This window comes from Haliaeetus leucocephalus, unplaced genomic scaffold, assembly GCF_000737465.1.
Source record: "Haliaeetus leucocephalus isolate CR32 unplaced genomic scaffold, Haliaeetus_leucocephalus-4.0 Scaffold605, whole genome shotgun sequence".
NCBI lineage: Eukaryota > Metazoa > Chordata > Aves > Accipitriformes > Accipitridae > Haliaeetus > Haliaeetus leucocephalus.
Window position 1 is genome coordinate 3,600,781 of NW_010973041.1, and position 24,919 is coordinate 3,625,699.

Here is a 24,919-nt window from a genome sequence, read left to right on the forward strand (position 1 = left end):
GGTCGTGGTGCTCCTGCTTGCAGGCCTGTGGGTCTGTCCTAGGAGGTGCTGGGGCGCGAGTACACCGTTCCGCGTGACGCGCGCTCCTGAGCGAACGGTGGGCCTGTCAAGATGCGTTTCCAGCCGGCTGCTTTTTTTAACCGATGCGTGGAGGATAGGTCTTCTGATACGAAGCCCGCTTTTATTCTCGGAAGACTGTGCCGCACGGGGAAGTGTATGCCCGTTTCCTTCCTAGGAGGGTAGCTGTAGACTGTGAGATTACTGATTTAATTGCACAGCAAATCAGAGACACGGATTTCTTCAGCCTTAAAGCATGCTTTCATGTATAGGTAGCAGCTAGCTATTTGCAGATAATGTTTTCTGGCTAATGTTTAAAAGTACTTTTTGCCTCTTGAGGCTTTTAAAATTTCCCGTAGCATAAGAATGGCTTCAGTAACCAAAAATGTAGCTTCTGTAATGCAGCTGCCTTTCAAACTAATACACTATTTGGAAGCCCCGAAGTCCACCTTAAGATATACTGTGTGATTATGAAGGGAAAACTATTGCAAGTGCAGATGAAGCTGTAAGTTTCCTTCTTCTCTAGTTCACTAGAAAATGTGAAAATTGTACTTGCCTTCCTTGATTTTAGGAAGCAAAATGCAATGTACTATCTGGAGAAAAAGTGGAAGAAGCTGAACAACCCAGTGACATAGAAGAAGGAGGATTAGATCTCAGTGTGTCACTCAAACCTGTCAGTTTCTACATCGCGGACAAAAAAGAAATGCTTCAACAGTGTTTCTGTGTCATAGGGGAGAAAAAACTGCAGAAGATGCTGCCTGATATTTTAAAGGTACTGAAATACACTTACCATTTATATACTTTTTACGAGCTTGAATGCTTGTGTAACAAAGCACATTTATCTCTCAAGTGTAGTGGACTTCCAGCATAAAACCTGCCTGTTATTTCTTGAAGGAAGATTATATCAAGTCTCTGAAATTTTTTTGAGATTTGATATAGTTATTCCAGTTTAGTCCTTTTTGCACTCCTCAGCCATTGCTGAACTGCAGGCTGCTTATTTTTACACCTTCTGTCCGTACTGGTTAGTTAAATGCAAAAGAAGTTTCATAATTGTGTGGAGTAAATTCAGTACTGTTGTTCACTAATAACTATACTGATTTGTTAATAAAAGTTTGGTTTCTGTTTGTGTCAGCTGAATTTCTTTGTATGGTATTAAGTTAATGTCTGAGATAAGGCAGTAAACCCCCTTCTTAATAAACAGCTTCTGAAGCTGTAACTTCTGTGGACTTTAGTGGTAGTATAGCTAGAGCTTTACTGGCTTAGAACATATGCTTTTTGGGTCTTGTGAACTGCAGGACTTGGTAAAAATAAATTAGGCTAGCAGCCTGTACAGAAGAAGAAATGCTATTTTGTGTGATGTTTGTTAATAGCTTCAAAATCTTTGTCTTTGATTTTTATCTTTGAGTTATACTATTAAAGTAAGTGAGGCAGGAATTCTTAATTTTATACACGTAGTGAATGGCATACAGTCTCATCCGTTTGTCACCTCTGGGAGAAGAAAAGAGGTCTGGAGTAGCTGGAGGCAAAGGCATTACTGAGTTTGAAAGGAAGCTGCCTGGTCATGTAGAACCAAACCTACAGTACGGTCGTGAATGTTACAATAAGTTCAGCACTTCCTGATTTTGGTACTTTTATGGGGTATCATAGTTCATTTGAAAGTGTGAAATTATCACTTTATTTCACCAAGAGGACACCAAGTAGTGTGAAAGATGTGAAGGTAACTGGAATACCCATAAAATCTGTGGCAGCGTATGGTATGTATCAAGCATAGAAATGGATCACAATTTACATATTTTTTATGTTTTCTTTATTATGATATACAACTGTTGGTGTGTTGTCAATAGCAGTGTTTGCTTCAGTTGGTGAACTTGGATTCAACAGTTGGCTCTGATCTTTGCAGGCTTAATTATGTAATCCACCTGCTCCCAAGTGATGGAGAATTAGGAGTAATCAGGGCTGCAGTTGTTTGCTGTTCCATGCTTCACATGTATGGCCGAGTATTTCTGCTGCTCAGTGTTACAGCTGCAGTGAAAACTCCAAGCCATAGGTCATGTAACTGATAGTGTGTATTGCTTAATTTTTCAGAAAAAAACACACACGCTGTTTCTGGTAGTTGTCAAAACTGAAACACCTACTTGCTGTTCTTCAGCAGGTGCATCACTGCAGGTCAGAATAGGGAAGGGACTTGCAATCTGAATTAACCCTTTATCCAGTACAGTTGGAGTGCTACTTACTGTTCATAATTACTCTGTCCTCAGAAATTTTTAGTAGCTTGTGGTCTGTCTTATTTGTCTTCTTAGAACTGTTCCATGGATGAAATCAAAAGGCTTTGCTTGGAGCAGTTGGAGCTGTTATCTGAAAAAAAACTGTTGAAGATACTTGAAGGTATGAATGAAACTTAAGCACCACTGTATACCAGGGAATAGTCTGCCTCTCAACTGGATTTTCACTCCATTTCTAGCTACTAATACATATATTGTTGTGGTTTAACCCCAGCCAGCAACTAAGCACCACGCAGCCTCTCACTCACTCCCCCCCATCCAGTGGGATGGGGGAGAAAATCAGGAAAAAGAAGTAAAACTCGTGGGTTGAGATACGAACGGTTTAATAGAACAGAAAAGAAGAAATTAATAGAGATAATGATAACACTAATAAAATGACAACAGTAGTAATGAAAGGATTGGAATGTACAAATGATGCACAGGGCAATTGCTCACCGCCCACTGACTGACACCCAGCTAGTCCCTGAGCCGCGATTCCATGTCCCCACTTCCCAGTTCCTATACTAGATGGGACGTCCCATGGTATGGAATACCCCTTTGGCCAGTTTGGGTCAGGTGCCCTGGCTGTGTCCTGTGCCAACTTATTCTTGTGCCCCTCCAGCTTTCTCGCTGGCTGGGCATGAGAAGCTGAAAAATCTTTGACTATAGTCTAAACACTACTGAGCAACAGCTGAAAACATCAGTGTTATCAACATTCTTCGCATACTGAACTCAAAACATAGCACTGTACCAGCTACTAGGAAGACAGTTAACTCTATCCCAGCTGAAACCAGGACATATATATACACACTAGTAAGTATATATTAGTGTGTATATATATTAGCATACATATGTATTAGTGTTACATATGTACACGTGCTGACAGTATATATAGTGTGTGTATATGTACATATATATACACACACACATGCTGGTTTTGATCTTTTAAGCTTGGATGAAAACATCCGTTGATTTAGAAGCTATTAAGGACACATTCAGAAAATGGTAGTATAAGCTCCTTTTCCTTAGTACCCAAACTAAGAGCAAAGCTTTTGACTTGGTGGAAAAAACAAAGATAGGAGTGTAGAAGTATTGTTTGAAATCTGTTACTTTAGGTAAACTGACATTAAGTTGCCTCCTGGTTCTCTGCGGGTAAGGTCTGACATACTGCAATACCAGCTCAATTGTATGAGCAATTGCACTGGAGTATTCGGTGTAGTTAAAGGATTCTTGGTGGATCCCTCTGCTCTGCTGAGGCACATAGTTCATGAACTTTGATTAAGGATACGACATTCTAGCTTTTCAGTATCTTGCTGAACTTCCACTTGATATTTAAGGGCTGTAGAATTTATTTGTAAACTTATTGCTGTCTTCTCAATTAAGTGAAACTCTTCAAATCTTGAACACTGCAGAGTACCTTCTATTAATTCTGTCTCCTGTGCTTTATTTTAGTGCCCATAGTATTATACTAGCAATAGTTATTCTGTTTTTTTATAGTACAGTGGAACTGAAAAATGCCAACCACGTGGCTAGCAGGAAGCTCAAAAACGAAGGTTTTGGGTTTTGACTAAGTCTAATGTTTAGAACATCTGCTTTAACTGGGAAAAAAACCCTCTCCTGCTGATTGCAATAGAGTTAATCGTTAAGAGTAAGCCTAACTGTGTAGCATTAATTATATAACCTGCCTAAATTTTCATGTTTGAAACTGTATATCTAGGCAAGATTGGAGCTGATTCTGATACTGACGAGGAGGCAGATGAAGGAGACAAGACTGGAGGTGAATCAGTCAGTCAGTGAGTAAAAGACAAAACATTTAAAACTTAAGAATACTGAACAATACAGGAATTTTTCATGAGAAATTATCAAATGTAATGTTGACAGACCCAATTGCTATATCCTTAATTATGTGCTTACTTTAGTGGAATGACAATAAGCTGTGACTGCTAGCAAGTACTGAACTTACAAATGTGACTTTGTCACTTTATAACATTAAATGTGTCTTGAGCACATAACTGGGTTTCATAATGGTGTTGCCACCCATCAGTTGAGTTGTGGTAATTGAACACGTGCACACTCCTAGCCTGCAGCAGAAGTGAAGTAATATGATTTAGGTTAACCCTCTTTGAGTGAGCTAAAGCAGATTGAGTAACCCATTCCCACTTGGGTCCGTGAATTGTGTAAGTGTATTTTCAGTTCAGCTGAGATGTATCTCTTCTCTTCCTCTCTTCTTTCTGGTCCTTATTCCTGCCTCGGTTGAGGCAGCACTGACTCTCACCTGTTCCCATGTTCTCTGTTAGGGATGCTGTAGAATGTCTAGATTTTCAAGAACAGAGACTTCTGGTTTCTTATTTTTAGGGTGGTGTCTGTCAGTTTTGTAAAGGCCAACACTTTTTAACCTTTTCTTAAAATACTTGTCTGTTTTTTAAAGACAGTCTTATGTAGTATATTACTAAGTCACTTCTGTGAATGGGTGAACTCTTTCTGACAGTTTGCATGGAAGTAATGAAGGGGAAAAGAAAGTTTCTAGTTATCACCCATAATGTATTGAATTTTATGATTAACTTGCTTGTAGAAGACAAAATAAAAAGCTTTCCTATTTTCATTGCTAACCTGATACAGCTGGTCTACAGGTTCAGTACACAAACTTAATAAACTTCTGAGATAATACAAGACAATAAACCAGTGTTGGGCAGATTAAAGTACCTCTTAGTTGCTGGTTTGGTTAGTTCATCTAGACCTAGTAAATGGGAACAAATGGATGGGAAAAGTAGTGATAGTAATCAAAATTTCACATTCTCATCGGTATTTTTGATTTCAGAGACCTGGTTTCTGATCCTGTCTTTGATTCAGAACAAGTTATGAAGTTACTGAATGAAGTAATTTTCTTTGATCACATCTCATCATACATCATACAAATATACTAGAAAATGGAGTGATACTAAGTTAAGTGATGTTTCAGTTGTTCTCATGTGATACAGTTTTATTATCCTCTGGCACTATTTCTTCTAGAGTTCCATGTAGAGCTGGTCTGTGACTGTATCCTCCCCTTTGCTATTTGTTGCCTACATGATCTGTGAATGGTGTCAGTGCACCCATTTATGTGGATTAATTTTCTTATTTTGGATATTGCCCTCTGGCTATTTAAAAAAGCAAAATAAAAAATTTAAAAAACTACAAAATACACTAAATATGAGGTCTTTTTACATAAAGGAGTCTGTTAAGTGATTGATGTTTTGCCAGGAAACTTCTAAATAGAATGAGAAGACAAAATTGTTGGCTAAGGAAACCATGAAAAATGCCCCAGGATTTTGATGTCTGGAGAAGTTATGTGATTTTTTTAAAGACCTAATTCACAAGCTTTTTACTGTTGCAAAATACATGAAATGCTCTTCATCTAAAAGAGGTATGGCAGAATTAGTGCTGCTAGATTTCAGGAAGGTAGTTCTGTGGCTGCAAGGTGTTTCAGAGCTACTGTTGAGACATGTATTTATGACCATTATCTACAGTAGATTGAGTAAAGTCTTGCTTATATGCAAATAAAGTAATGATTTGAGCTGGTAAAAACCTAAGCAGAGGAAATTGTTGTTGTCAGTTAATGAAAAAAACAACATAAGGAAGGCAAGCAGGATTTACTATTTTTTAACTAGCGAGTATCTGAAGACACTTAACAACCCATTTGCCCATGGCACGTAGGAAAGTTTTGGGAAAACAACATCTATAGGATCTAAATGGCAATTTCAAAATCTACTGTTTTTACACTGTACAGATAATATTCCAGGCATAAGCGGTGAGTAAACCAAAGTGAGTTGGTGTTGTGTACCCTTTCTCATAGCTGTGTTGAAGTACAGCAGAATTAAAACTGACCAAGTTCCTTAACCATTGCTGCAGTTACCAAAAGTTGACAAAGCTAGGTCACCTGATGAGAAAGATGTGAGCGGTAACTGAAAGCAAAATCAAGAAGAAATTGTGTTTTTTAAAAAAGTAGAAGGAACTGAGAGATGTTGATCAGAGTTACAGAGCAGATTGCTGCCTTTGACGAACAAAATGGTTGAGGTGCCCCTGGTTCTTGTTATCTCTATCTCCATCCTGATACTTTAATATTTCAGACTCCTCCAGACTGGCCAGGTAAGACATGTTGATGTAGGAATTGTGGCTTTTCTTTTCCTTTTAATGCAGTGGATTAAAAAATGGTATGCTACACACAGGGATGCTATCTTAGAACCTTGGCTCGTAGGTTCAGCTGTGTGTTAGCTTTAACAAAAAAACAAAAATCGAAAGCTGTTTGGATGATAGAGAAATAAAGGGTTAGGAAGAGGTGAAATGAGGAATACTAAGGGTTTATCTTTATCATTAAGCCCTGTGCTTAGTAAGTAGAGCAATATTATGCTTTTAAAACTGTAAAGTGTCACAAGTCCTTTTTACCAAATAGGTCTAATCTTTGGGCATTTAGGTTAATGTTTTTGCAACCTGTGTGTAAATAAGTATAAAAGCAAGTTTGAAAAACTTTAGAAAACTTATGTTTCAGCCAGAACAGCAACAAGTCAGTAGGCAGGGAGGCTAAAGATGCAGCAGTGGAGAAACAGTGAAAGCTGCATTACTCAGCTAAGCTTTGGTTGTTTATAATCTTTAATATGTTTTTAATTATCGTCTCAGTTTAAATGGGTGAATTTGTTTGCCCTGAGAAAAGGTTTCTCAGAATGAAAAAAGCAGTTTGTTTGTTTATATTCTTGCTGTTCATTCTTCCTAGTTTGTCTTCATTACTTGTTGTTTTCTTATAAATGACTACTTTTTTCTGCATTCTGTTAGTGATGCAATATTAAAGCTTCTTTGGTTTAGATCTGACTTGTCTTAGTTGTTTTCATGGACACATAAACGTGGGAAGGGAAAATGTGAATAGCAAATCTTACTCTAGTAAAAAATATACTGATTGGAACATGTTTTTTTTCATCCTTGTTCCTTTAAAAAAAGAAATTGACAAACTTATACCTTCAGCAATGTCCATATATCAATAGAAAAGAAAGCTTAAATCAATACATCTGAAGAAATTACAAGTGTATCAAAATACACAGGCTTTCTTAGAAGGGTATAGTTTGTACTGTGTCTTTTTTTTCCCCAAAATAGGCAAATAGTTAGATGTCTCTAAAGACCTGTTTCCTGTCTGTACTGTCTAAAAGTATCAGGGATTTAGAGAAGTTTCTCCAGGTACAGGGAAGATTGCAAAGTTCAGATCTTTATCTGAAGCTTTTGGATGGTATTGTACCTTTAATTGTAAACTGAACCTTCCTTTTTCTGATATACATATCCTCATTCTGCCACCAGAACAGGAAGTCCTGAGGCTTTTCCTAAATTTCAGCTCTGTAAAAGCTTCACATGCTTCCATTAGCGTGTCAAACACTTGCTCTTATTTTGCCACCAGCTGCTTCTGATTTAAACACTAGAAATCCTAGAATAAGCATGCAGAAGAACTGAAGAAGCAGGGCCTGTGTTTGCCAACAACTGGAAGTTGCTATTACAATAGATACACTTCATTACTTGTGAGCTCTGTGTAGATTTTTTGACTATGCAATTCTCAGATTTTTTTTTTTACTGTCTGCAGTGGAATACCGTTAAACCAAGAGAATTGCTGTATGCCAAGCTTCCAACTAAATGACATAGTTAATTGAAAGGAGTTAGCCAATTAATGTCCTGCAAAACCAAGCAGGCTTTCTTCCCAACTCACTCAGAAGATATTAGCATGTTCTTGAACTATTTCTTTCCTGTTCCCTGAATTGGCTCTTTAAATACCCTCCAACAGAAGAACTGAAAGTAAATTATTTGCCCTAGTAATAAAACATGTATTAAAAAACCAAGCATGCTAATATCATTATAGTGGTCATATGTTCATGTGAATAAATGATCTTTGCTTTGAAAATCAAATGTGCTTATTTTTCACTGTGTGAAAATTTGTGGTTTAGTATTTGCTCTTTCAAGAGTTTTATAGGCTTTTTACAGCTTTGCAAGTCATGAGTGCAGTTTTCGCTTGTTTTGTTTTAGGAAGGCTAGCAGTTTAAAGGCTTGTCTTGTTTTAACATGTTTTGCTCCTGGGTACTGGGCTGTTCACAAGCGTGCAATTGCCATCTGGTATTTACCCCTCTAGGACAATTCGGTTACCTTCACCATTTGGAATCACTGGAAGAATAGGCTATGTGAGTCACTGAACAGATATATTAGCATTTTGCATCTGTTCACTATCTTCTGTTCTTGTGGTGTCTTCAAACTTCACCTGTAATTGGAATGATGGACCTTTTGTAGCTCATTAAACTATTTGATTAGCATCTGTCACTTGGGATACCTTTCCTGAGGAGTGCTACTTCGTAAGGACTTTTTTGCCTTTTTTTTTTTTTTTTTAAAAATCGCTTACTGTTAATTATTTTTATTTGTCATGGAAAACTACCCTTGGAACAAAAATTTGCTGGAGGTTTGCAAGGACTTGGGACTTCTAGAAATATTTTTTTAGGCTTGGAACTGCAAAGGCAGATTTTAATTTAGGAAGGTACATCATCTTTCTGTCAAGAGTAGCAGAGGTACTCATCTCAAGCCTTACTCCAGAGATTTAGGTAAATGTTTCTTAACAATTAAAAACCCTGTAAGGAAAGTATCAGCATGGCTGTATCTCATGTTGTCAGACTGTCTTCTAGTCCAGTACATGAAGATTTTTTTCTGTCACAAAACTTTTCCTCCTGGTCTCCAACCCCAGTTACTACTGAAGCTTGGGATCCGAGCCACCAGTATTGCAGTGCTATTGTCTTAATCCTTAGCCATCCACTCCTCTGACTGTAACCCTTTTCCTAACCTGTGCTGCTGTTTTACCTCACTCTTCATAATCTGCTGGAGTTGTGGTACCAAATCGCCCTCAAACCCAGATTTCTTTGACAGCTGTGCAGATTCCTGAAAGTAATAGGTTCTGTACAGAAGCCAAGCATTGTACTAATGTGGAGCATGCCAACATGAAAAGCTAGCATAGGGTAAATTGAAATTTACAGCATTTGTCACCAACAAAATGCAATGGTTAGCTTCTATTTGCTGAAAAGAACATACTGTGCAAATGTTGTTCTATTAAAAAAAAAAAGCTGACTTTATCTCTTGGAAGACTGACTTTGAACTTAACTGTCATCCTGAGGGAGAAGTGTCTTTAAAGACTGATAAAAAGAGGGAGCTCCAAATTACTGTGGCCGTGTACTAGCATGGCCTGAAGGAAGAGGGTATTAAATTTGTATACTGTGCCCTAATTTTAGATTAGCATATCTCTGCTCCCGTTGTTTGGAGACATGATGATGTGCTACCCTTTCTTAAACCTATACTGCAGTATAGATAATTAGGAGAAAAATATTTCTTATTAACAAAGAAATTAAACAAGGTTGACAAGTTGAGAGGGAAACTGCACTGTGAACTGAAATGCTTCTGCTTGGCCACAAGATGGTGCAAAGTGTCCACCTATGAAGTGAAGTAGTGCAGGTTCACCAGCAATACAGTCCAGTCCAGTCAATTCTGAAAGAGTAGAACGTGCTGTGTAAGTACTTTTGGGTTCTAAAAACTTTTTTGCTGACAGTAGGTAGTCTTTAAAAGAATATGGTTTTGCTGTAGTCAGTGATAGTGTCAAGGCAACAGGTGAAACTTTGCAATAAATTTTGATGTGTGATTTTTTTCAGTTGATCATTTCTTTTTATGTAGCATAACCTAGTGGACAGGACAATACAAAGGAGACCTGAGTGTGATAAGCCTTGGCAAGTGGCAGGAGAGCAAAACCTGAAATTTCTGAGAAGGTTTGCTGTGATAGCATCCTGGACAGATTTAGCTGGTGGTCTGTGCTGGCATCCGGCCTAACCCCACTCAGTAATAGAGGTGGGTACGGAAATGTTGCTACACAGGAGTCTGGCACTGTCTCAAAGCAGAGGACCAGTTAGGCTTTGGTCCTAATTGGTGGCCTGGAGCCTGGCGCTGAGAGGCTGTTTCCCCTGGGCTAGGCTGTGCAGGCGCGTTGGAGTGGTAATTGGGGTGGGTTTCAGTTAACTCTGACCATATGGGTGTGTGTATGAGTGCAAAACTTTTCCTCACAGCCTGTCCTCTGCTCAATCCACTTAAATTGAACGTGGTAATGTCATGTTGTCTGGTGTTCCTTTTCTCCCATGACAGCAGGAAGTTTGAGACTCTGGTTAACATGTCTAAACCATCACATACAGCAGACCTAATGTTATTTGTTGAATTCTTGGGCTTATTTTACATCTAGCAGGTGAGGGCTGTAATCCATCTTTCAACAGCTATGGCCAGCACCAGCCACAAGACTGATGACTGGAATAGAAAATAAATGAGCAAACTCTCTTTGTTTGTGAAGGGGCACAGTTTAAATAATTTTCTGAAGGGATTAGCCATGTATACAGAATTTCCCACTTAGCATAGCTATTTGGACATCTAGTTTGTATCCATTCCTTCTCTATCAGCCCTGCCTGGGAGTGGAAAGTCCAACAGGAATTAAAAGGTTGGGAGAATACTTCTTGAGCTGACCAAGTAGGAAAGCAAGCTGAAAGGATAAATACCACTGAGTTCTGAGAAAAATGCATCAGAGTAAATAGTCTATTCCTGTTTTATTATAATGGCATCAGACAGTACGTTTCTCTTTCCTTACTTAAGGGGCACAACACTTAAATCTTTTTTCAGGTGCTGTGTGCATATGAAAACAGCTACACATTCTCCTTAATTATTGCGTGCTATCATACACATCTATGTTGCAATGGGTACAAAAAGTGGGAGAAACAGAAGATTCTATTCATTTGTAAGCTTTGCTACTACAGAGAAGGAAATAGCAGTCAAAATAACTGTCTCTCAGACCAAGGTGGCTAGAAGTATAACAGTATTCTCCTTCCTGCAATAGCCATTGGACACCTGAAAAAAAAAAATGTATGAGAGCGTGGGGAAAATAGATCTGTATTCAATTTTAGGAAAAGCCTTCAGGCCATTACTGAAAACCAAGTTGTTAAAGTCATTATAGTTACATCTGTGATACCAGAATACTACTATCCTTTTTATAGTGCTGTTTAGCTCCCACAGGCAGGATAGTTACATTGATTCCATATTAATATGTATGAAACCAATGGCACACTGACTTTCAGGGTAGGAAATTGGCAATTCTACTGTCAAAATGCTCACTAAACATGGCAATTGAACTCTTCCTGTGATTCTGGGTCCTGCTGCCTTCCTTCTTACTGTATATTTCACAGTATTTTTACAGTTTGTATAACTAGTATATGCAAAATGTATGAAGGACATGAACATTACACAAAAGTATCTCTTCCTCATCCCTTCTGTAAAGCAGTTGAAACCTTAGAGGTCAACGGTAGAAATCTTTAAATGGAAGAAACAAAGGAATGCAGATTCTGAATACAATTTAACAGTTGAGTTGCATTTCATTTTAAAAAATGTCTTCTTATGAAACTGAGATTGTGATGTAGGAGAGGTGGATGGTGGTGAGGTGATGGTAACTTCATTAAAATACCTGTTAATTTAAAAGGAAAACAGTAAATAGTATTTGAATGCAACTGAAACTGTATTTTTTTTCAAATTGTTTAACTGTGTGACAATTTATTCTGAATTTTAGAGAAAAGCTCCCAATATTAGGGAGGAGCTACCAGTGAGGATTGTTATTCGGAAAGGTGTAGTGGAAATATTTTATCCTTGTGTATTGCTAGGCAAAGAAAAAAAACTCATTCTCAAGTGCTTAGATTAGCACTCTGTATGTTCCTTTATGTTCCTTTTGCCTTTATTCATACTGTAGCTGGCCTATTGGCCTACCACCACATAATTTCTGTAGTTAAAGTAAATGTTTCTTAGAAAAGTTCTCCTGAATTGTAAAAGATGTAGATTAATATGTCATCATCTTTGTTTCCAGACAGGACAACAGTATAGACTCTACTTCTTCTCTCAGAGAAGACAGCAAGCTGGAAGGTCAGGAATCAAAACAAGGTACGTAGTGGAGAAGGCTGAAATTTTGTTTTCTTGATGTTGGGCAGTGACTAATTCTAGATAACTGATAACTCTCTTTTGAACGGTAGCTGCAATCACAGAGAAGCATCCTCTTAGAAAATGAGCTGTGTAGGGTTATAACCTCTCCCTTGAGCCCCATTCCAGAAAAGGAGAGGGGAGCATTGAAGAAGACAATGTAGGAACTTTGGCCTCTTAATTCTGTGAGATTGGAGAGGTTTTTTGTGGCAAGAAGAAAACTGCAGCTCTTCAGAGTTTGCTAGTTTAGGTTCTGGAACATGACTGAAGCTCTTGCAAGGCTCATTTGGCTCTCATGTAGTTTTTCAGCTGAAGAGGATCTTCAGTCATTCCAATTTCTTGGTATATACGTGATTGCTAATACTCCTATTACCATTTGCTGCATTATTCGAGAGCCAGTTTTACTTTCTGTTGAAATGATCATAAGAGGCTACAGTACTCTGTTTTGACATTCATAGAAATCCATTGTGATGATTGTTTGCCAAAGGACTGTTTGTAATTTAAACATTTTGTTCAGTCTTGGTATATGATACCTTGCTTGCTTTGGTTGTGCAGAGCTGGGGTCCAATGGAATGGTGCTTAACACCCACCACTCCTGATAACTAGCATATTTTACTTGAAGTCAGTGCCAGTGGAAGTACACACTCAAATCTTCGAATCTCTGAGGATGAACATTTTGTATTGTATATTTTCTCTTTTTAAATGCAAAAATATAGTGGGTGAGACATTCAGGTACTACAGTGATTGGCAGAATAGAAAATGCAAAAGCAGGTAAGTTAGTGATGCACATTTGAGTACCTGCTGCATAAGGAAACAGTTTTCTTAAACTGCAGCAGTATTTATTTTATTCCAATCATTAAATCAGCACCATGTAACTACTGCCAGTATTTTTGTGCATGAAGCACTAGAATTGTAGGTGTTTCTGTCTGTTTATTTTCATTTGGACTATCTGTATGCAGTAACATCGGAAATAGCTTTTCCAATCAAAGAACATTGCAAATTCGTAGAAGCTATATTTCTCTTCTGCAAAGATCTAACATTATCTGCTTCCTGCAACTCCTATTTCCCAATTGAGAATGTTGTCTAAAAGATGTCTCTTGGAATAATTTTTTGAAACATGTTTTTTTCTGAAGTTACTAGTGAGGGCAATTAGACGGAGGAGGAAAGACTCATAATAAAATCATCAAAACTTTTAGGAGCAGGTTGCTATGGCTTTGTGAGGAATGCTTTAAATGTTGTTTGTTGTACTATATGAAGTGACCTTAGAACAGACAGATTTCCTGCAGATCTCTTTCACTTTCGTGTTATCAAAGGGACTTGATGACTGTTGCAGGTGATTGCTTCATTGTTGTTTTTTATGACTTAATCAACCAGAATATCATGATGGCTTTGGGCTATAACAGTGGTTCCACTCAAGATGTTAGCTTTAAAGAGCTTTTGAGAATATCAATATAAATTTAAAAATATAACTAATCAATCTGCTGAGCTGCAGTCTGTGATGCTATGGGAAGAAAAAAGAGAATGAGATGATAAGCAGAAGTGGATAAAATAAAATTAAAAACCACAATTGAGTATGCTAAAATGAATTTCACAACTGTAGCTGAAGGAAAAAGTAGAAGTTAACAAAATGAAAAAAATAATGAGAAATGCCAACCATGATCTTTACTACTGGGTAAAATCACAGCTGCAAAAGAGGGAAGTAAAGCCATCAGCTAATTAAACATCTATAGGCCCATGAGCTTATATGAACACTGTATTACACAGTTCTAGAGGCTCCAAATTCTGAATGGGAACCCAAGGCAGCTTTGCCCTGCTTCCTGGTCCATACTAATTCTGGGACAGACACGAATGACTTCTAACATTTTGTTTCTGCTTAATATGTGACCAATACTAAAAGGAATCCTGTGGTGGGTTGACACCAGCCAGCAATAGCACCCAGCAGCCACTCAGTTACTCCTCCCACAGTGGGGTGGCAGAGAAGATCAGAAGAGCAAAAGTGAGAAAAACTTACGGGTCAAGATAAAGACAGTTTGAACTATGATCCATTGATGCACCTATTTTTTTGATCCATGGAATGCTGCTTGGTTGAGCAGAATATTAAGTAAATACTGACTGATGCCGTGCAGCAAGACAGAAGAATTTCCACTTCTTAATCCTGTTGATTCCCATTTCTTTTGATCTTTCACATACCTTGTGTCTTGTAAGGTAAAGTTGAAAAGACAGTGTTCAATGTTAATTTGATAGTATGAGAAGCAGGTAAAATTGCATCTGAAACTGAAACACTAATCTTGAAGTTACTGTCACAGTAGGAACAGGGCAAAACTACTTAGGATTGAAGAAGGCCCTGGTATGTTCTTCTCTTATGAATACTTTCTATACACACTGCTGTGAGGATGATTTTTTTATAGCTTCAGAATCGTTTATGTTTTAAACTTTCAGTTTTTATTGCTTGCAAATTGTGATTTATCTTACAAAAAACAAAGATCAAAAGTTCTCTCTACATCTATATGGCTTATCGTACACTTAGGAGAGTTGAATTTGCTTTTTTGTCAGCTTTGATTAGAATGTTGGAGGTGCCACATACATTAGCTATATATGTTCCCATGTATGCTGTATTTACCAGTAGGATGGCCTGTGTTTACAATACAGTAAACCAGTGTTGTTAGGTACTTGATCGATACCTATGTAAGATCCTAAATCAGGAGTGCATGTCAGGGTAACATGCAATATTCCTAAATTGGGACTTAAATGCTGTGACAAATCATAGCCTGTGATCAGGAGTGAATATCTGAATATCTTTTTTTAAGTGTATATAGTAAGAAAATCTTTAATCCTGAATCAATAAAACCCCTGGAGTTAGTTTTAAAATGTTACTGTTGTTTATAAAACCTATTTAGGATTTTTTTTTTACCAGAAAAAAAAAGAATTTCCCCCCGTTCCCCACCTTGTTCCCCTCCTTTCTTCCGCTTGTTTTTTTTTTTTTAGCACAGAAAGCGCATTTATAGCTTGCTTAGGACTCAGTATTGATTTTTTTTTTTTCCCCACACCCTCAGGATAGCAGGAATGTCATAAACCCCAAGAAAAATAGATCTTTCCTAAGGTTCTTCTGCACTGCTCATGAATTAAAACCAAACACATGCATGTACCAACAAGAGTTTAAAAATGTTTTAAAAAAAGAGTAATATTTTTCTAAAACCTTATTTGTTTTTCCTGTAAAAGTGGTCTCTTTAATCAACAAACCTTAAAACTGATTTTGAACAAGGAACAATTTAATTTTTCTAATCCATACTCTACTGCTAAGCTTTGTACAGAACTTCCAAATAGCATGAGGGGGTTGTACAAAAACTCAAGAAGAAAATAAAGCACTATGTGGATGGGGAGTTTTTTACACTTCACACTTGTGTTTTCAAGAAAAGTCTCACATTCTTTTTGTTGCATTTTTAAATCTTTCCTGTATAATAAGAGACACTGAAACATTAATAGTGTAAAACAAAGACTTCTAAAAATGTCGTTTCAGAGATGCTTTATTCTTTTTTGAAAGGGGAGAAAATTGTTTGTATTGGATCTGAAACTTATGTCAAAGGAACATTCTGATTGAGAAGAATTATTAAAAAAATATTTTCAGAAGTTTTCCAACAGCAAAGCATTAAATGTGAGCATCTTGATCAAAAAAGCCAGTGATAGGAAGATGTTGTGGTTTAACCCTAGCTGGCAAATAGGCACCACGCAGCTGCTCACTCACTCTGCTCCTGCTCCAGTGGGATTGGGGGAGAGAATCAGGGGAAAAAAAAAAAAATAGAACTCATGGGTTGAGATAAGAACAGTTTAATGGAACAGAAAGGAAGAAACTAATAATTATAATAAAAGGACAATAATAATAAAAGTCTTGGAATATGCAAAACAAGCAATGTACAATGCAATTGCTCACAACTTGCCAATGGACACCCAGTTAGTTCCCAAGCAGTGATCCACACCTCCAGGCCAACTCCCCCAGTTTATATACTGGGCATGAGGTCACATGGTATGGAATACCCTTTTGGTGTGTTTGGGTCAGCTTGCCCCAGCTGTGTCCCAAATTCTTGTGCCCCTCCAGCCGTCTTGCTGGCTGGGCATGAGAAGCTGAAAACTCCTTAACTTAGTCTAAATGCTACTTAGCAACAACTGAGAACATCAGTGAATCCAAAACACAACACCATACCAGCAACTAGAAAGAAAATTAACTCCATCGTGACTGAAATTAGGACAGAAGATAATTAGTTCAGGGTATTAAAATCATAGGTCCCTGCTGTGTTAGACTGCATTATCAATGTGGGGAGGTTTTTTTGTAGTTTGAATGTCAGTAAGATGTTGATTACCTAATATTAAAAACACCAATTCACAGAGGAAGTACTTGCTTGGGTTTCCAGTATATTTGTTGTTTTGTTGTTGATGAGCAATCCTTGCAAATCAGTGCTTTTAGCCCTGCAGATTTGAGATTCAGGAACCAAAAGTATGGATGCATGAAACTAGCAATTAAAAAAAAAAAAATTAACAGTTTGATGAAAGGGAGCCTTTTAAAGCCAGATGTCAACATACTAACTTTAAGAGTCAGAGAGTCACAGAATTGTTTAGGTTAGAAGTACTGTTTTGAGATCATCAAACACAATGCCCCTGCTCAAGCAGGTCAACCAGAGCAGGTTGCTCAGGGCCACATGCTGTTGAGTTTTGAATATGTGTGAGGATGGAGACTCCACAGCCTTTCTGGGAAACCTCCTCCAGTGTTTGACCACCCTCACAGTAAAGAAGTTTTTACATGTGTTCAGGTGGAATTTCCTGTGTTTTAATTTTTGCCCATTGCCACTAGTCCTGTCAGTGTGCAGTACTGAGAGGAGTTTGGCTCCCTTGTCTTCATGCTCTCCCATATTTTTAAAGGAGAATTAATGTTAAAAAAACCCAGGTTTGCAGTACTGTCTGAATATGTATTAAATAAAGAATATTTTTGGTATATAGAACATCATTATAGACTAAAGTAGCTTACATATGAATGTAAACTTTCTTTGAATCTTCATGGTAAGAAATTACATGTATTTCAAACCCACAGATCTTGAACACAGCCATACCTTTGGATAGTGATACTACCAAAAGGAATTATAAAGGCTTTAGAATCAGTAAATTTACCATCATCTGACTATAAATTGTTCATTTTAGGCAGGAACCAATTCTGCTCTAAGTTTCCACAGATACAGAGGTTGGAGAAGGACTAATGATTTCTGAGGCCAATGTGTCAAAAGCAATAGTCTCTCTGTAGACAAATTGTAAGAACAGTTAACTCAGGTTCTGTTAGAGTTTTCTTTTATTTTGTTGCACTGCCTTTTCCAATTTATTTTTTTTTAAATAAACTCCAACTTTCAGCCAGCATTAAAAGCCACTGCCATAACTTTCTCCATGTTTTTACTGAGTTAAATACGTCTGAAATACTTGTGATAGATTCTGAATAGTTGCACTAGTAAGTGGAGTTTCTATTAATTTTTAGTACTGTGCCTGGCTATAGTGTCCCACTCCTTTTAAAATACATAAAATAGTTTTAAAGGGTCATTTTAAAAACTGTATTTTAAAAACAAAGTTTACTTTAAAGATAATAAACAATAATCAATTTTGCACTGCAGAGGCTTCCTTGTGATATAAAATCTTATGATATTTTAATTAGGAAAATAGATCATGTAACTCCATAGGATGGAATAAATTTTCCTGGTAGTGCTGCTTTGCTATACTGCATGTTCTTCTAAATTGGCATAAAAATGAATTAACACTTGTCTAAATTAGATCAGCCTTAAAAGTTGGAGGAGAGAAGGAACAGGAATTAGTTGTCTTAAATTCACAGATCTTTTTGTCACTCTTAATCTATAGCGAAACACTTTAAGAAGAAGCAATTTTGTAAGTTGAAAGAAAAATGGTTCTGTTAGGCAACTATATGATTGTTACATTTGTGTTACAGGCAAGGGAGAAGATAGTGATGTCCTCAGCATAAACGCAGATGCGTATGATAGTGACATAGAAGGCCCATGCAATGAAGAAGATGGCCCAGATGGGCAAGAAAACACTGTCAGAAGTGGAGCCAGTCAGATAGATGACCTTGAGAAGGATATTGAGAAAAGCGTGAATGAGATTCTGGGGTTGGCAGAGTCCAGCCCAAAGGAGCCCAAAGCAGCAACCTTAGCCATTCCTCCGTCAGAAGATGTTCAGCCGTCAGCGCAGCAGCTGGAGCTTCTGGAGCTTGAGATGAGGGCCAGAGCTATTAAGGCTCTGATGAAAGCTGGTGATATAAAAAAACAGCTCTGAGATTGTTTAGATTTAATTTTCAGTATTTGTTTTGAAGGATGTGATGTCTGTTCTCTTCAGTGCTAAAGTATATTTGGGTTGGGTATGACATTCCTCATTCAAACCCTATTGTGTATCCTGACCCGTGGCTTAAGCCATTGATAGTTGATTTCATTGCCTTTAGTGTGCTGCTTCCATGATGTGCACAAACAGTGGTTTGATCAAGTCTCTCTGTGCCGAGTTATCTCCTCAAGGAGTCACACAACATATAGAGCTATGCCAGGAACCTGGTGCCTTCCAGAAGGGTTAGAAGAATCAAGTTATTTATAACCCCATGGTTAGAAATTACCAGCTGTTTTATTTATTAGGAACTTGTTAAACTACTTGAGAAACTTGATTTATATGTACTTCATTAAAAATACCATTTTGAAGAGGTCTTCCGTCGTGTGACTGCCTTCAGCAGTCTGTGATGGGATTTGAGATTGCTTATTTCTCCTTGGGGCTCTCATAATGTAGCTATTCTAGTTAAAATGAATGATGATTCACTTAAAAGCATACTTAATTTTTAGAAAGTTGAATTCCGGAAGGGAGGGTTTTTTCCCTTTCAAATAAACAGTTGAACCATGTTATTTTCAGGGTTATGAAAGTGCCTGAAAGTGACAAATACCAGAGTTTTTATACTGTTGGTCATGTGTTTTTGTCACTCTTCTCCACTGATAATCTTCTGTGTCATAACTGAAATAAAGAAAACAGAGTTTTTTCCTGACTGTAAAGCTTTTTTGTTGAATGTTGGGCATAATATTTAGGGCAATGCAGTAAATCAGACTATTTAGAAGACCTTGAGTTTTTAACACTTAACTGATGTAGTCATTTCATGTTCCTTATAAATGGGAAAATCCACCTAATTTCAGTATAAATGTTTTTTCATAAAAGGCATTTAATTTATTTATTATATAAGATTTTAAAATAATAATTGTACTTTAATCCATTTGAAGTGTATTTCTTTGTAAGTAAATTGTATTATAGGATTAGTTTTCCTGCTATGATTTCTTACAACAATTAAAATAATTCTGATTTTGTTTAGAATTAGTGCTGGGTTTATAGATGGCTCCTAGTTAAATGCATATTAAAATATTTGTGTGTGTATTTACATACACACACACACAAATTTTTTTTTTTTAAGGTATGAAGTTTATGAATATGGTCCTTGTTAAGTAAAATGATGTATTATATGTGGTTACTCCTGATTTTCCCTTGATTGTTACTTAGAAAGCAAATTAGATACTTTGCAACAGTTGCATAGAAAAATTCCATGCTATTTTGCAATATTACTGCAGACGTTTTTTCTATTCAAATACTATGTCTTGAATTTTCTTGCAAGGTTTATAATTTTCTTTTTCTCCTTCCTTTTTATTTCCTTTCCTTTTTTCCCCCTTTCCTTTTAACCCATTTTCTACCCTTTTACCTTTCTTTATTGTTAGTCAAGTGCATTGTCTTTAGTAGAAAGCTTTTTATGTATTTCTTAAAGTATGATTGATTTCCTCTAGAATCAACAGTATTATGAGTAAAATGGTAGCAAAATAGTTCAGTGTCAGTTTGATTATAAACTAAAACCTTCATTAAATACAGCTGAGAAAATTGCAGTGTGAGTGCACTGAATGGTGGCAGTGATCTGAGTAAATTTTACCTGACTGTAATCAGTTATCCATGGCAACAACATTTTTCTATTATTTTTGAGCAAATGGAGGATGTAAGTTAGAATATATATATATCCACTTCAAAAGGTAACTTAACTGTCTCAGAATATATGTGTGTTGTTTCAGTTAATTTTATTTGGCTGTTTGGTGAACTTGTGATTTGTTTGAGTGCAGAAAAACAAAAGCAGGTAATGAAAGACAGACTGTTGGCAAAACCTAGATGTCTTGTTATTTGTAAAGTCATAGGCTAGTAGAACTACGTTAGACTGTAAAAATAAGTTTTACTGCTGCTATACTTAGATCCTTAAGGCACTGAATATCTACTTTACCTGCTGTGGAAATGAAAAAGCTGGCCTGCAAGGATATTTGCTTCCTAGTCCTACTGTGCAGCCCTGTATATCTCGGCCAATAGGAAAACTTGTTCCTTACTGTTTGCCTCTCTTCTTTCATGTTGAGGTTCGTTTGCCAGTTCTACAATCTGCTGTAGCATTAATAAGGCTTGCAAGATCCCAAGCGATAGGAATAAACAAAAATCAGTCCTTAATATTGAAGAAGGATGTACAATACAGTAATAGCTGATTGATAGGAAAAGAGTTTATAGACCTGTATCTTTCCTTTTTTTACTGGTACTCCCAGCACCTGTGGTTTTATCACCCATGGAGATGATTCCTGGCGGACTGCATACTCCTGTGTGGCTCCCATGTATTTCTGCCAACCACTGAACAGCAGAAGGTTACTTCATGCAGAAGCCATGCCTTGGTAAGGCATAAGTTAGCATGTCTTAGGAAAGCTGAATGTAAATCAGATTTAATTAGAGATACATTTCCTATGCCACCAGAAGAACTGATACAGTCAAATGTACGAAGTCCATTCAGTGATGTCGCATAACGATACATTTGCAGTTGTTTGGCAACAAGGAAATACTGCTAGAAGTAGTGATAAACTAGAACATAGTTCTATTCTGCTGCCTACTTGCTAGAGGTATATGGCATTTATTTCTGAACTGACCTTCATTTTCCTACTGGTTTTCCAGGTCACCTTTAAAAGTTCATTTTGTAGTGTGTTGAACTGTCAAAGGTCATTATTTCAAGGTCCATATCAAGAATTTGCATATGCTAACTTTAATATGTAGTGTGATGAAGATGAAAGAGGTTTACTATGCATATGACAGAGAAGATTTGTAATTATAGCCTAATTAAATTTGAAATTAAAAGAGGAGAAGGATTCCAAGAAAATTAATCTGTTTACAAAAATAAAGTAATATATATATCATAAAAGAGACTTCATGTGATTGATTACACAAGTGCTAATTCATTTTTAGGATACTGTATTATTGCTGCTTAGGTTAAAAACAGATCAGCTAAATTATATGGGTTCCTGCATTGATTTGTATCAAAAAAATCCAGTGTATTTAAACTATTTATTATACAACCATTTTGTTGTTCACTTTTAAATATCTCTTTGATTTTTTCCTTGAAAAACAGATTTAATATTTCACTTGGAGGAAGAGGCAATTTGTATGTAAAATGCAGTCATGAATTATTTATGAAACCTTAAAATAATTTTAGTGGGTTTTGATCAACCGCTTTGTTGGGGAAAGATATACACTGGGAGTTGGTCAGCATGAGGAAAAAGATCCTAATCAAATTCTGAACTGCAACAAGAATATTTTCTGATGAATTTTGACTGTCCTTACAGATGAAGCACAGTGCTCTTTTGAGAAGGAGGGTTGATTGTGTTTGTATTAGGGAAATAAAAAGGTGTGACTCCCCGGAGAGCCAAAAGTATCTATTATTTCTGTTTAGAGCCTTTATGTTATTTTTACAGTGATTTCATAGAGAGTAATAATTAGACTTCAAGATGCCACTTTTGAAAGACAAATCACAGGCATTTCCTCAAAAAAGAATTAGTTCTGTTTGTAACACTCTTTTCACTGTAGTATTTGCTCTCAAAAATATTTTGGCTAAGAGACTTAGTGCCTTCCATAACTTTTTTTTAAGCTATGTTATAAAATGTGTTCTTTCTGTTTAAAATTACTGTAATTATTAATCACAGTGGATGAAAGTTTTGATCATTGTCTTCAGGTTGCTGTAGCACCTAGGGAATCAAATCATCTGTGTAGATGATTTAAGATGCTGCTGTTGTAACTGGATACTGCTGAAGTGGCACATTAAACATGAGCAGTGTGGCACAGCATTGTGAATCTCACCAGACGAGGCAGCTGGGTGGCCCTTTCCTGCAGTGTTGTCTGCATTTGAGGGAGCATGGTTTGACAAACAGCAGCCACCATGGGGGAACCCTGTAATGGGACAAAACGTCTCTTCACCAGCTGTTTCCTTACATGGTCAGAGCTTTAAGGATCATAAATGGTTCCTCGGTGATTACTATTACTTTTTAAATATTAGTCTACAAAAGCAGTTGTCTTAACAAATGTTACTTCGTTTTCATCTGTGGATAAAGCATGTCAAGGGTTTTCTAAAAAACAGCAGCTGAAAAGTGGTTCTGTGCACATGAATGCGTAGTAGGTTGTTACATGGCATTTTACATGCCCATCTTAAAATTATAAGCACTAATTTAGCTTTATGCGATCACTGACACTGGTAAATGTGCCCTTTTCACAGAAGATAATTGAAGATTAATTGTGAAATGGGCCCTTTAGTCAGGAAGGGAGATGAGGGGGTTAACTGATGCAAAAACATAAAGAAGAAAGGCATAACACCAAATTAAAAACTGATTATGAAGTCCTGCGATTTAATCCCAGTAATATAAACCTTCATGTTTATTGCTAAGTCAGTCTGCAATATATGGAGAGACAAAAATGTTTGTTTACCTTACTTATGGCTAAATTTAAATGTTAAAATACTGGGGGGGGTGTTGTCAAGTCTCATGTTTCATGGGCCTTTCTTGACATTAATATTAAAATATGTAAACAGAATGCATAAAAGGTGGATAAAAATCTGAAGCTTGTAAAAAGGTTTAGCCGCATACCAGTTAGTCAAACTGACTCTGTAGTCAGACACAGAAAGACCCCAAAAGCATAAATGTAAATATTGCATGGTTAGTAAATTGTAGAGCACAAGTAATCATGTCTATTACAAAAAAAAAAAAAAAAAAGCATGTTTATTCAGTACATCATCACTTTCTTAAGCATATGTGAAAATGTCATCTTTTTTCATGGGATCTGTCTTGATTGTTGTCAGACTCAAACCTGAATTTTCATCTTTTGTATCTAATGCTTCTGCAAAGTTATTCTAGATGAGTATCTTACACCACGAATTCTCAAATCTTGCATCCCATCTTCCATTTTCAGACTCCAGTCAATCTTACTTTACTTACAAAATCTCAGCTTTACTTTCCTGGAATACTGTGTGCAGTTCTGCATGTCTGTATCGAAGATGATCAGTTGGGAGTGGAACAGATGCAGACAAAGACTCCTAAGGTCACCAGAGGAGCAGAGGACATGAAACATGACTAGAAAAGCTTGTTTGGTCTAAACATGTTGAAACTTGCACGTAAAGACAGGCATAAATAGAGTACTGGGAAAGACTTTTAAGCTGAATATGAATACTGGTGAGGAACTATGAATATATTTTGGTGAGGTTTCCAGGCTGTTCCCAGGCTGTCTCCTTGTCTCCTCCCTCCCGTACCACTGTTGTGCAGCTAGTGTTTATGTGAGTATGTAGAGAACCACATCAGGAAGCTCATTTGAGCAGGGAATCCTGTCCACTTGCTCCTCCCAACCTGGATCAGCATCCTGATTGAATTTGCTGTATTGGCACAACAAATTTAGTAGTGAAAATCCAACTGCTGAAAATGGTGCTGGATAGTCTTACACAAGTGATACCCCAGGTTCTTCCAGTCCTTGAGATATGAGGCACCAGAATTAAGGTCTGTGGTTTAATTCCATCTTGTTGAAGTGATGCAGGTCTTCACTCAAAAATGGTAGCTGTTCTGCTCCAAATGTAAACTATTTTAGCTATTAAATTTGCCAATCTACATACTTATGATTATTGGTATTTTTTTTAAGCAAAGTCACTGTAATTTTTACCATGTGTAGTGTGGTTGAAGTTAGTGTCTCATAATTGTATGGAAATTAAACTTTTGAATTGCATCCACACTAGGGGGCTGTGTTGCTTTAACAATGTCTGTTTCAGAGAGCTGTATACTAAGAGCAGAACACAGTCTGTATAAACAAGATGTAAGCACTACTTTTCCCTGCATAAAAAATGGGATGGGAGCAGAATAGTAAAGGGGAATGACTTGCAATTTAGAAAAATATAAGGTAGGAGCAAGGAAATTTTGTTATATATATATCCTTAGATGAAATGTTGAAGGATGAAGTGATGCTCTCGCCGTCTTGAGATGAGTGGAAAGGCTGAGACCAGCACCCTGGTTACTTCAGTCCTAACATGGCACTTCAGACCTAGGATGCATAACACAGTTTGCTGGAATTGGGCACTGGTAGGTTGCTCTTCATTAAGGTTTAGCAACCATATCATTTTCTCCTCCATAAAGGGGAATTTCTATACACTGCATATCCCAGTGCTTCTGCTTTAGTGTCCTATTTCTTTGGCT

General features: G+C 37.0%; 1 protein-coding gene across 1 annotated transcript; it reads left to right on the top strand.

Annotated features, from left to right (window-relative positions):
• Positions 1-111: 111 nt before the first annotated feature.
• On the top strand, positions 112-18,863 carry CAAP1 (caspase activity and apoptosis inhibitor 1). The gene is made up of 6 exons (XM_010578177.1): positions 112-222; positions 629-829; positions 2,358-2,442; positions 4,036-4,111; positions 12,241-12,314; positions 18,325-18,863. Exons 1-6 carry the CDS (start codon positions 112-114, stop codon positions 18,666-18,668), a joined length of 891 nt encoding a protein of 296 aa, XP_010576479.1. The 3' UTR covers positions 18,669-18,863.
• Positions 18,864-24,919: the final 6,056 nt, after the last annotated feature.